Raw genomic sequence first — 13524 nt, 5'->3', positions numbered from 1 at the left:
TTCAGTCACAAAATCATTAAGAACCAACTGCGTTGTAACCACATTGGTGGCGCAATGGAAGAAAGACTGCAGTAACTGGGTCCTGCAAAACATTTGCCTTTATTACTTTAGAGGGAATTTTAATGTGGATTATACTGGATTAATGGCATACGTAGAGTTGCCTTAAAAATTCTTAAATTCAAACCCATATATATACACTGGGAAGAGAGGGGGAACTAGTGTAACGATTCTGACAGAAATCCACAAAACTCTAATTACCTAGGCTGAAATCTTGGCCCCACTGAAGCCAATAGTAAAACTGCCATTGATTTAAATGAGGACAGGCTTTCCAGCCAGTTTTAACCAGGTTCAATTTGGGCAGTTTAAAGGGGAATAGTTTCTCCTGACTGAACTGTGAATTTCATAGACTTTAAGGACAGAGGAGACCATTATGATCACCTAATCTGCCACAGGCCATAGACTTTCAGCCAGCAATTCCCATATCTAACTCAACAGCTTGTGGTTACACTAAAACATCTCTTTCAGAAAGCCATGCGATCTTGATTCAAAGACTCCAAGCCACTGAAAATTTACCACATCCCCTGGCAATCTGTTCCAAAAGGTTAAATTGCATCTTATTTTGAGTTTGAACTTTGCTGACTTCAACTTCCAGCCAATGGATCTTGTTATGTCTGTCAGTTAAATTAAAGAGCCAATGAGTACCAGATATTTCTACAGTATTAGCTTTTAGATTTTTTTTTTTTTGCTCGAACCTTAAAGCTATTTAAACCTATGGTTTGATTGCATGTGAATTTCCTTTTGTTTTTTCATAATTTTTAAAAGAAGTGTTAAAGATTAGAATCTAAAACCTCAAATGAAATTAAAAAGAACCAATGTGTCACTTACCATGTTTGTAATTTTGTTTTTTTTTTACCATTAGCAAAGTGTAGAAAAAAATTAACAAACTATAAAGTGGAAAGAACATTCATTCCACCCTACATAGAACCTACTTGGCCGGCAGTAGTATAACACCAGTGTCTGAAATTATAGTACATATATGATGATATGCTCCGCACTCTGCCTAGAAGACAGAAGGATGCATTTAAAAGCAAGTTGATATAAAATCAAAGGACAAAAAAAGTCAAACTGACGTCTCTGGGGATAGGATACTGGTCACAGCTCTTTTGTTTCTATAGGAAAACAGATAGTTAACTAAACCCCATTTGTTTTAATGAGGATGTCATCATATCACATCACTGATTTTAATGGTGATGCAATAAATCTTGATTTAAAAAAAAGAAAAGTCTGCATCTCTCCAGTTCAGGAGTCTCAGCAAGGAGAGAGAGACAGGTTACAACCTTCAAGGAACATCTAGACATCTTCAGACGATCTCATGGGTGGGAAGAACTAAAACATTCTGAGATTACCAAAGAATCCTTCCAGAGATAAATTTAAATAAATTTGTTAGTATCTAAGGTGCCACAAGTACTCCTTGTTCTTCCAGAGACAAGTAACTATGTCTAGCAACACAATTTGAATTCTAGGAATAGAATCTGTTGTGTGTATGACCCCACTGGGCTAAATCTCTTATTAAGAGATCTAACTTCCATGGTTACTCTCTACCTTGCAATTAGCAACCAGGACACTACCTACCTGAATCTAGGGTTGAGTAGATATGAAGTACCACCTAGTTTGGGAACCAAACATGTCTTTGTCTGTAAATTCAACCCTAGATTAGAAATCTGAAATACCTAAACCTAATACAACTGAAAGCTCTCCTTGGAGCGCTATAATTGCTTCTGTTCAACAATCATGGAGAGGAAAGGATCCACCCACCAAGAGCTGTGCTTTTAAAATTTTAAATGACACACTCCTTGGTCAGGGACCCAGTCTGTCCCTCTGCTCTTCACAGGCCACAGTCAGGTTTATTCCCGCCCTAACCCTATAGTAACTCTTGCACAACTTGCCCAAAAGGGAAGGGGGGTATTAAAAGGACTGATATCAAGAGAGGGCATTTTGGTGTGTGAAAGGTTGGAAGAACATTACAAGAGCTCCTCTTCCTCCGACGCTGGCCAGCTCTCTGGCACGACCTTCCTTTTTGACCTCATACAAGAGATCATCCTTACCTTTGAATATGCTTGGCCACTCTGCAGTCAGTACACAGCCTTTCAGAGCTTCCACGCTTTAGAAGACTGCATATATAATTTCATCTGATACATCCCTATGTGAATTTATTTACCAGAAAACTAAAGTTACTCAAAGTTTATATTTGATTCCATGCTTTCATCTGTACTTCTAACGTGTACTAGTTTCCTTAAAGCCAAAGGAAACACCTTTGAATCCTACTGTTCTCTGAAACGTACATTACATATTTTCTGAACTGCACTCCAACATTAAAGGAAATGACTGGAGTATTTCTAGTTACACCTACCATGACAAAAAAACAAAAACAATGATCAGATAGTCACTTGGCAGCAGTGCGATCACATGCATTTGAAAAGCACAAATTATCTTATGTTAGACTGTAGCTCTCAACACTGGTCCGTTTTGATAGGCCAGCTGGACCTTGTTGGTGATGTCACAGCCACACTAGCTCCCAGCAGTGCATGGCTGGGACTTCAGCCCCCAAATAAAAACAAGAAATCCTTATGTCTTTGGGCAAGAGAGGACAAGTTATCTGCTCCTCTCTCTTTCACTCCCTTTTCCATCTATCCACTTTCTACTGCTCACCCCTTTCTTCTCTCCCTTTTCTTCCTGACTAGTTTTTCTTTTTACTGTTCCCAATGAAGTTACATTGGGAGTCTTGAATTGGCTCCTAACCTATTTTAAATTCATTTCAAAGCAGCCCTGCCTTTTGTCTAGCAGAGCAGCTGGACTAGGTTTCTAGCTGGACAGCAGTTTTCCTTTGATGGTCATGTCCCTCTTCAGCTTCACACTTTTAAAATTAAGCCTATACTTAAAAAATTACATTAGAAGCCAAGTCAAGACTCCTAGGCATTGATTCAAAGCCCATTAAAGTCAATGGGAATCCTTCCACTGACAAACTTTGGGGATCAGGCCACTATTATGTTTTAGGGAACAGTAAAAATCTATGGGGATCCCGAGAAAGGGGAGGCAAAAATACAGGGGAACAAAGTAGGGTAAAGGGAAATTGCTATGACCCCTTGTCCTAATTAAGCCAACTGCCTGCACACTAACATTTTGTTTTAAAATCACATTCAGCTTGGAAAAAACAATGGCTGTTCAGCATCACCCCATTTTGTCAGAAATTAATGATAAATATAGTAAATAGATATTACTAGATAGAAATGGTAGAATTATCAATAATTACACTTGGCAGAATTAGATTTTTTTATTATTTTGATAGATATTGATGTTTAATTTAAGAGATTTTCAATTTTTATCTATATAAATTTTCACAAATTGCACAAAATTATGGGTTTAAAGCTTATTTTCATTGATTTAAATTTTCAGTTGCAGGAAATTATGGCGAGAGTCAGAAAATTTAATGACAGTGGATCTGAGATTCAAAAACTTAAAGCTTTATAACTGTTTAAAACCAATTGTCAACTTCACATATCAAAATTTACAAAGTAAATATCCTTAAATCAAAATTCCCAAGCAGCATTTTGTTTACTTTGCCTATCTGTAAAGTTCAATTAACAGATTTTTAAAAAAATTTTGTGCGTGGTGAAATCTAAGTTTACGCACATTTACTGATTAAAATCTATTCCTTCCAAGCCTAATAATAATAATGCAGAAAGAAATATTTATTGAACACTTCTGTCTTGTTCTGTATTTGGGGAAAAAGCAGACATGTAGTCTCATCATATGGTAACACTTTCTCCACCAGTATCTCAAGAGAATGTTAAACAGCAGAGTCTAATGTTGAGATATTTTTAAATCAACAGATCCAGATAGTTTACATCCATGAGTTTTAAAAGAGTTGACTCAGGAATTGCTGCACCACTGAAGTATTTTCAAAAGTCTTGGAACACAGTTCCGGAAGACTAGAAGAAAGCTAATGTGCCAGTATTTAAGATGGGTAAACGGGATGACCTGTGTAATTACAGGCCTGGCAGTCTAAAATCAACCCCAGGCAAGATAATGGAACATCTTACATGGGACTCACAGGATTAAAAGAGGGCAATATAACTAATGCAAATCAACATGGGTTTATTTTTGTGATGAGATTATAAATTTGGTTGAGCAAAGTAATATCGATGTAATACACTTAGAGTTCTGCAAAGCGTGACTTGGTGCCACACAACATTTTGATTAAAAATCTAGACTATAAAATTAACATGGCACACAAATAGATTAAAAGCTGGCTAACTGATAGGTGTCAAAATACAATTATAAACAGGGAATAGTCATTGAGCGGGTGTGTTTCTAGAGGGATCCTCCAGTAATCGTTCTTGCCCTATGCTATTTAACATTTTTAATCAATAACCTGGAAGAAAACATAAAATCACCAATGAGATTGCATATCACACAAAAATAGGGGGGGTAAATAATGGAGGACGGGTCACTGATTCACAGTGACCTGGATTGCATGGTAACCTAAGCATAAGCAAACAGTGTGTGTTTTAATACAGCTAAATGTAAACGTACACATCGAGGAACAAAGAATGTCAGCCATACTTGGGAGGATGGGGGAATCTATGCTGGAAAGCAGTGACTGAAAAAGATATGGGGGTTGTGGTGGATAATCAGTGGAACATGAGCTCCCACTGTGGCCAAAAGGGCTAATGTGATCCTTGGATGCATATACAGGGGAATTTTGCCTACATAGGGAATAAATATTTAATAATTAGCTCTTCAATCTAGGAGAGAAAGCTGTAACATGCTCTAATGACTGGAAGTTGAAGCTAGACAAATTCAGACTGGAAATAAGGCGTACATTTTTAATGGTGAGAATAATTAACCACTGGAAAAATTTACCAAGGGTCATGGCAGATTCTCCATCACTCCATTTTTTAAATCAAAACTAGGTGTTTTTCTAGAAGATGTGTTCTAGAAATTATTTTGGGGAAGTTCTATGGCATGTGTTACACACGAGGTCAGACCAGATAACAATGGTCCCTTCTGCCCTTAGAATCCGTAAGTATATGAATGCTCTTCAGCAATTTCAAATTATAAAATAGGAAGAAATAAAGAACAAACATGTATTATAAATATCTTATTTCTTATTTTGTAGGTCATTAAGAAAAAATCATGATTATCTACGTTTAATTCAGCACAAGACTGAAGGGGTAGGGACAAAGTTGCATTTAAGATTTCTGATACTCTGGGGGCGGGGGGGTGTCTGCCTACCTTCAATGTAAACTGTAAAAGCCTTAGGGTACTCTAATTTTCTTTTAGAGTCCCCATGCCTCTCTCTAGCCACAGCACAGTGGAGCTCCAGTTCAGCATCCTCCTTTGCGTGTACCCCGGACACGCCCCCTACATGATAATTGTAAGGGACTGGTGTAGTCATTTCACCAGCAGGGGAACACTGCAGGTATTGCCTGGGTGAAATCTGTTGCCTTTAGGATCCTCCTTCACACCATCCAGTGGCATAAAGAAGCCTCAGGGCAAGATAGGTTTGGGCTCTTACACTCCAAGACTTTGAAACTCTGCTGGTTTGCAAACAGAACACAAATTCCATAATCTGGAACCATTTGAACACTGCTGTCCTGGACAGAAGCCACTGACACCTAGCCACCCTTGATGTTCCGAGAACTACAGAAGATCTACCTCTTAATCTTTACTTGGCGAATCATGTATTAAAAGATTAGAGCTTAGAATTTCATACCTATGCAACACCTGATTAATCTCTTTACAGTACTTGGCGCTGGCTAAATTTGTGTTAACATTGTCCCTATTAATTACGGAACAGTCCTCAGCATTCCCTGAAGGTTTTGTATACCCTTACAAAAATCCTTCATTCAAAACAGGGCTTAAGTTGGGCTAGGTCAAGCTGGGTTATTGACCCAGCACTTTTGGGGGATTGTCATCTTATTCTCCAAAATCAATTGTGTTAAAAAAAAAAGCCCCCAGCCTTCCTAGTTACCAAACCCTCTTTCCCTTCCACTCCCCAGAAGGGTCTACACTAGCTAGCTTACCGTGGCAGATCTGTATGGATGCAGTAGCCGCTGTATGTTGACAGGAGAGAGCTCTCCCATCGACGTAATTAAGCTGCTCCCAATGAGCAGGGGTAGCTATATCAGTAGCACAGTCCACAATGACGCTTCTGTTGGTGTAACTTATGTCGCTCAGTGGGGCATTTTTTCACACCCGAGTGACATGTTTACTAACGAAAGTGCTAGTGTAGCCATAGCCTTAGTGATGCCTGAAAGAGCTCAAAGATGTGAGCTTCCTCGTTCATCTTAAATGGGGAGTTAACTCAGTAACAATTTTAAAATGCCAACACCATTAATCATTACAATGCTCTGAAAGCATGGAGGAGAATGAACCACATGAGAAAGGTCTGTACACATCTACTCTGAATGGCACCTCACTGGTAGGTGGCATAAGGGCATGTCTCCATGACTATTTAGCTTGCAGCAAGCTGGGGTGTAAATCTACTCCCCACCAGCGTGCTGCGCACTGTACGTGGACCCTGCTGACACACAATAACCATTCATTAGACTGCTTTGATCTAGTCCTCATTGAAACAGGCTACAGTACCATCCCCTCCCCACTGATCTGACCAGGGGAGACAAATGGTCAAAGAAACAAAGCCCAGAGAACATCTGAGCCCCACCCATGCGGAACTAATGTCACAGAGCCCACAGAGGCATCCAAGCCTACCCCCAAAACCACTCAAGGCAACCTCCAGAGCTGGGAAGGCCTGCGCGGTCTGCTCTGGTGCTAGGTATAGGACATGTTAATTCTTCCTTGGCTCTACTGGCTACTGCTACTCCCTCTACTAGAGGCTCTCTGCAAATTCAGGGACACACACTGCATCAGTCACACCGTTCAAGTTTCCTGAGTAACCACAATGGCTAGAAGCAAGCCAGTTTTTAAATGAAAGCTGAACTTTTGATTTCATCACATGACTCTGGGAGCTGAGGTACAAGTCTATGCCTGAATCTGGCCTGTCCAAGGGAGTATCTGAATCTCAGTGGAGGGAAGCCTGGCAGAATCCATATGATCATATTCTGAACACCTGCATGATCTGAGGAAAGAAGCTTGGAAGCGTACCACCACTTCCTCCATCTCCAACAATTTGAAACTTGTCCAAATATAACAGACCTTATTGGGGATCCCTCTTGCAAAGCTTTAATAATATTAATAAAGGTTTCCAGGATCATGTCCTAGTATGACATGTCAATATATGCTAGAATGCTATTTACAATTCTGATGTCCTTATTTTAAAAAAGATGTTGAAAAAAACAGGAGACGGTGCAGAAGAGCCACAAAGATTATTTGCAAAAAGAAAAGGAGTACTTGTGGCACCTTAGAGACTAACCAATTTATTTGAGCATAAGCTTTCGTGAGCTACAGCTCACTGGAAAAAAACCTCAATCTCTTTATTTGCATCAAAAAGACTGAGAAATGACTTGATTACAGTGTATAAGTACCTCCACAGGGAGAAAATACTTGATACTAAAGGGTTCTTTAACCTAGCAGAGAAAGGCATAATATGTACCAGTGGCTGGAAACTGAAGTCAGACAGATAAAAAGAAATAGGGTACTATAAAAAAAAGAAAAAAAGAAAAGAAAAAAGAAAAATGAAACTGATTAACCATTGGAATCAACTACCAAAGAAAGTGGTGAATTCTCCATCTCTTGAGGCCTTCAAATCAAGACTGGATGCTTTTCTGGAAGATATGCTTTAACCAAACACAAAATTATTGGGCTCAATAATATAGGAGAGAGGGAAATTTAATGGCCTGTGATATACAGGAGATCTTAGATTATCTAATGGTCCCTTCTGGACTTAAACTATGAATGGAACAAAGGAGGAAGACTGGAGGGAGGTTATCACTACAAGCAGGATTAAGTTTAATTTATTGTTGCAGACAGAAGTCTATAGATATTTATTATTGAATAGAGTTAGAATTGTTTCAGAGTAACAGCCGTGTTAGTCTGTATTTGCAAAAAGAAAAGGAGTACTTGTGGCACCTTAGAGACTAACCAATTTATTTGAGCATGAGCTTTCGTGAGCTACAGCTCACTTCATCAGATGCATACCGTGGAAACTGCAGCAGACTTTATATACACACAGAGAATATGAAACAATACCTCCTCCCACCCCACTGTCCTGCTGGTAATAGCTTATCTAAAGTGAGCATCAGGTTGGGCCATTTCCAGCACAAATCCAGGTTCTCACCCTCCACCCCCCCACACAAATTCACTCTCCTGCTGGTGATAGCCCATCCAAAGTGACAACTCTTTAGAGACTAACCAAATAAATTGGTTAGTCTCTAAGGTGCCACAAGTACTCCTTTTCTTTTTGCGAATACAGACTAACACGGCTGTTACTCTGAAACCTGTCTTTACACAATGTGCATGATAATCAAGTTGGGCCATTTCCTGCACAAATCCAGGTTCTCTCACCCCCTCACCCCCCTCCCAAAAACCACACACACAAACTCACTATCCTGCTGGTAATAGCTCATCCAAAGTGACCACTCTAACCTTAACTTGTGATTTCCACTGTTAATTTATTTCCCCCTTTTCTGAAATCAACATGTTGAACTCAACTGTTTGGAGCAGCAGTTCGCTAACAAAGGCTATTGTCTGAGATTATATTGTACATTTATACAACTCTTTTTGTCAGCCCAAAGCATGTCCACCCTGGAACTGCAGCAGCCTCTGGGATAAAGGGCAGCAGCCAAACGATGCACACCAGTTGCTGCATGACCGTGGAGTGAAGGGAAAAAATTATACGATGACACCAGAGCAAACCCCTGCTCATACTAAATGTATCATGGGCATTTTAACATCCACACACAGCCAGAGATCCTATTATTAATGTCTGCTCTTAAAATTCTATGTAGTAAACTGCATGGAACACAGTCTATCTCCAAGAGAATGGTTTGAGCCAAACCTGCCTCAGTTTCAACTAGTGGCTCCAAGAGACTAAATATTTCAAACCTGCTCCAGGAGCAAAAAACCTTTTTTGCCAGAAGTTGGGATAGTCAAATATGTGGGCATTGGCTGGGCTGGAGGAATTTGGGGGATTAAGCAATTCACGGTGAAAATTAAATTTGCTGTGCATACACTCTCAGTGCATCATTCCCTCATGGCACACTTAATGAGCTTAGCAAAAAACCCTCTACTCTTCATGCTCAACAGGTAATTTTTAAAACACGCATTCAATCAAATGAACACCAGGTTGGTTTTTTTGGACCAAGGTCATGCGCTGTTCCTCAATGAATATTATTTCCAAGCCAAATTGCAACATTAAATCAGCCACTTCAGCAACAGGCTGTTCAAAAACCATCACAAGAGACCAAACATGGAAAATTTTAGCCAAAAGAATGATTGTTGCACAAAGTTATAAGCATCTGAAAATGGGCATTATAATGGAAAGTGTTTTACAACCTCACCCTTTCATTACAGTGGTCACTGCCAGGAGTTGACAGTAATATAAATACAGATCTCTTATATTAAAAAGACCTAGCACATATAAAGACAGGCTTTAAAATAAATCTTTTACACATGCAGGTTAGTAATTACACACTAAATTATATCTATACTGTGTGTGTTCAACAGTGATTGCTTTGCAACAACAAGGTCTTCAGTGAAGAGACACCTGAGTAATGATGAGCCCTTCTAAGTTATACATGATATTTCAGTGGTGTCCATCTCTTCCAGGCGGGAAATGATGCGGTGGCAGCAGCCAGTAAAAACTAAGGAAGACAAAGGGTTCTGCTTATTTTGAAACTGGTGGACAGCATGTCTATTATCCAATCCTAGTTTCCAAAAAGCATCTAGAGTATAATTATCCAACATGCTTCTGTGAGAAATGAAGCAATATGCATATTGTGGTCCACCCTGAAGTTTATTGCCTCAGACAGAAGCATGAGGCAAGCCAGGGTGCATGCGCGGACCAACGGTCACTACTTTCAAATTCTCTGATTCCGGGCACATGGGGTTTATGCATAACCCTCAGTGGAATACAATAGGGAGAATCACTCAAAGCAGCAGCAAAATAAAAAGAGGTAACCTGTTGAAACGAGGAACACAATAAAGTATACACAAATCCTGTTTATACAACAGCTGTTGATGGGTGTTTTTATGAGCTGATTTCAGAGTAGCAGCCGTGTTAGTCTGTATCCGTAAAAAGAACAAGTACTCCTGTTCTTTTTATGAGCTGAGGTATTGTATCTAACAGCATTATGACAGGTTTCAGAGTAGCAGCCGTGTTAGTCTCTAAGATGCCACAAGTCCTCCTTTTCTTTTTGCAAATACAGACTAACAAATTTATTTGAGCATAAGCTTTCATGAGCTACAGCTCACTTCATCAGATGCATTCAGTGGAAAAAAATCTGAATGCATCTGATGAAGTCAGCTGTAGCTCACGAAAGCTTATGCTCAAATTTGTTAGTCTCTAAGGTGCCACAAGTACTCCTTTTCTAACAGCATTATGTAAGACTGAATATCACTTATAACAAAGCTTCAAGTTGCAGGGCAGAAAGGTCAGAAAATCTTTTTTTCCATGATTCACATGCTTGCTGCTCTTCTTCTGGGCTATGATTGAATGATCCAAACATTGAGAAATATATTCCTAGTTTGGAAATATGCAGTAACCCAGCTTGTTCAATTACTCACATATATAGTTTATGAGTAGGGAAGCAACTGTAACCTGTTGTCATGAGCTACATTTGAAATGAGTTATCAGTAATGATTGTTATAAGTGCTAAGATACCAGTTTAGTGTAATAGTGTATTTACTGTTCAACATTTGAGAATACTTAAAAGTCAAACGTATTTTTAAACAGTTGCCTGCTGAATGAATCTCAATATTAGATAACTAATTTTATAGCCGCTTCCCAATGTATAAATTAAGAGGGTTGTGGGGTTTATTTATTTATTTATTTAAAAGACTCCACTCACGCTATGGAGAAAAAGTTACTCTTTCTCTAAAGACATTATTAAAGGCAGTATGTGAAAACACCTTCAGAGGGCATGTGTTAAGTTACCATTTTAGTGTTCCTGAATACAATAAGAACAACAAAGTATATTATGCCAGATTTTCTGGGCAAGGCAAAACCAACAGCAACTTTTCATAAGCAAAGAAGCTATTATTTATCCTCTATTCACACTATGATCACACAGCAACTAATACCGAGACTAGTATCCTGAATAAAGGGTATGAAAGTTGCTTTCATATGTTTGGTGGGTGGGGAAGGGGCAAGGTAGGGCAGGAATCTACCCTCCAATTTACTCAATCCAGAAAATCCTACATGTCATCACAGGGTCTGTTAAAAAATATAACACCCATTATTTGTGTTTGGAAATGTAAAATGTTATATTACATTTCTTCCCATAAAGGTAAATATATTCATTTGCACTAGGCAAATAGCAATTATGCAACATGAAGGAACCAAGGCTTATCTACTTTCATGAAAAATATTACATGTACCTTAACTCAGCTCTGTAAAATAATCCCTCACATTCTCCAAGTTAATACTTGAGATTTTCTTTTTTTTTTAAATCATGAATCAGATAAAAATCAAAACTCGTAAAGCAAATTAATCCCAAGTAGATCATGTAGCATTGCTCAGGTGGCCAAAGAGGATAAACATTAAGTGCTTTGATGAAGATGAAACCACAATTCAAGATCATTCCAATTTGTAACACAGAATAACGTAAGTGATGTATTCAACTCTTCTTTGTAGGTGTTCGAAGAAATAGTAGAAAACAGGAAATATGTAACTCTGCAAAACTTCTGTTAAAAAAGTCATTTAAAAGGGTACAAAAATATTTTTTATGCATTTTAGCAGGGAGTCACCACATTATATACCTGCAATGAATTTATAAAGCCCACAACTTTTTAAAAGAAAATAGCTTCTAAATACCTTGATTGCCAACAGTTTCTGATGAAATCTCAATTTCAAATTGCAAGATAGGTCTAGCTCTTTTCAAAGAGTGGAGGTTTTAGTGAATAAGTAAATCACTCAGCACAGCAAAGCACTTCTCTGAATCGGTACCATGCTTCTAGTTTGAGACACCTTTAATGAAGTGACAAGCACCTTGATTTAAGAGTAGCAATATCATTTTTAAACACTAACAGTAAGTTTAAGAACTGCTTAAACAACCAAGAATCTTAAAGGAAAATAAAAGCTTTACAAATACCTCTTAAGATGCTGTTCCAATTCCAAAAACAACACTTTCATGGCTATTCCATCACAGTTTTGTTCTTGGAGAAATGTCACTTTCATTGATATGACTATTTAGTATGACTATTGATTTCTCACAGAATGAAACACCGATGAAGCACCTTACAAGATTAGCATTAGCATTCCACTATTAATTTGGGAGCCCTGCACTCAACAGCACTTTCAAGAATTAAAAAGCTGTGCTGTTAAAGATCATTTCCTTGCTTCTATTCAAAATTTACTGTGTTTAACAGTGGTTGGTCATGAGCAACAGAGACAAGACAGAAATGATGACGTCACAGAGCTTGAGATCACATGATGTGCTGTTACATAAAGCATCAAGAGAGATTAACAACTTGAGAAGTGAAATCCTAATCATCATAAACAGCCACAGGCGGTATATCTTCTTTCAGCAGTGCACACTTCTCCAATTCTGAAAGTAAGTCACCCTGTGCTCTCCGTTTTTTGGAGTAGTGTATGCTAATTGTTACACGTTCTCATTATTCTGCTTAAAGAAAATCCGCTGTCTCATACTAAATTCTCTCGTACTAAATTTTAGTAGTTAAACAACAGCAGTAATTAAGCACATGGACAAGTGCCAGGACTGGATTAGGTAGAAAACTTCAGTAAGCAGAAAGTGCATGGGGAAAACAGAGTCTATGTCATGGTGATGACTAGTGACTACAACCTGAAGTAGGCTCTCAACAGTGTTCCTGCACTTACTAGAATAAAGTAAATATCCATGATGACAGTGACACTCTCCCTACCAAACCGTTCACGTAATACACGTGACAATTGAAATTTCAAGCTGAAATTCTAAATTCTTCCTAACACAAATGCATTTCTCTCTAGTATTTCTAATACACTTATAGTACCAAGGTATTGTTTCTAATAAACTGAAAAATCCAAGCTCACAAGCATCAGGGATCCTAGCTTTCCCATGATAAAAAACCCCAAAATTCTCTCAAACAAAAATTCACATTTTTCTGATTAAAATGAAACACCGACCTTTAGTTTCCCTAGCCACAATATATAAAAGTATCAGCTGAACATGTTTTATTGATATACGACAGGACCCTGTTTATCCAAGCTTCCGTTATCCGGCTCTCCGTATTAATCGAACCACCAGCTGTCCAGGGCTGACAGCGGTTGGGGCTCAGACAATCAGACAAAGCCCCCCCGCCAGCCATCTTAAAATAAGGGATAGAAAGCTCTTTGCCAGTTCTCCT

At 38.6% G+C, this 13524-nt stretch overlaps 1 protein-coding gene across 6 annotated transcripts in view; it reads right to left on the bottom strand.

The window, feature by feature from the left end:
* Window positions 1-13524, bottom strand: part of TSC22D1 (TSC22 domain family member 1) — a 136171-nt gene that overhangs the window by 10116 nt on the left and 112531 nt on the right. The window contains exon 1 of one of the 6 annotated variants that reach the window (XM_048850861.2): window positions 12273-12519. The exons of the other annotated variants lie outside the window; for them this stretch is intronic. Coding sequence (XP_048706818.1) covers window positions 12273-12358 — 86 coding nt within the window. The 5' untranslated portion in view covers window positions 12359-12519. Of the gene's footprint in view, window positions 1-12272; window positions 12520-13524 lie in introns of those variants that run through there. 6 annotated transcript variants of the gene reach the window in all.

Source organism: Caretta caretta, chromosome 1, assembly GCF_965140235.1.
Source record: "Caretta caretta isolate rCarCar2 chromosome 1, rCarCar1.hap1, whole genome shotgun sequence".
Lineage (NCBI taxonomy): Eukaryota > Metazoa > Chordata > Testudines > Cheloniidae > Caretta > Caretta caretta.
The sequence above is the reverse complement of the archived record's forward strand: the minus strand, read 5'-3'. Positions and strand labels throughout refer to the sequence as shown.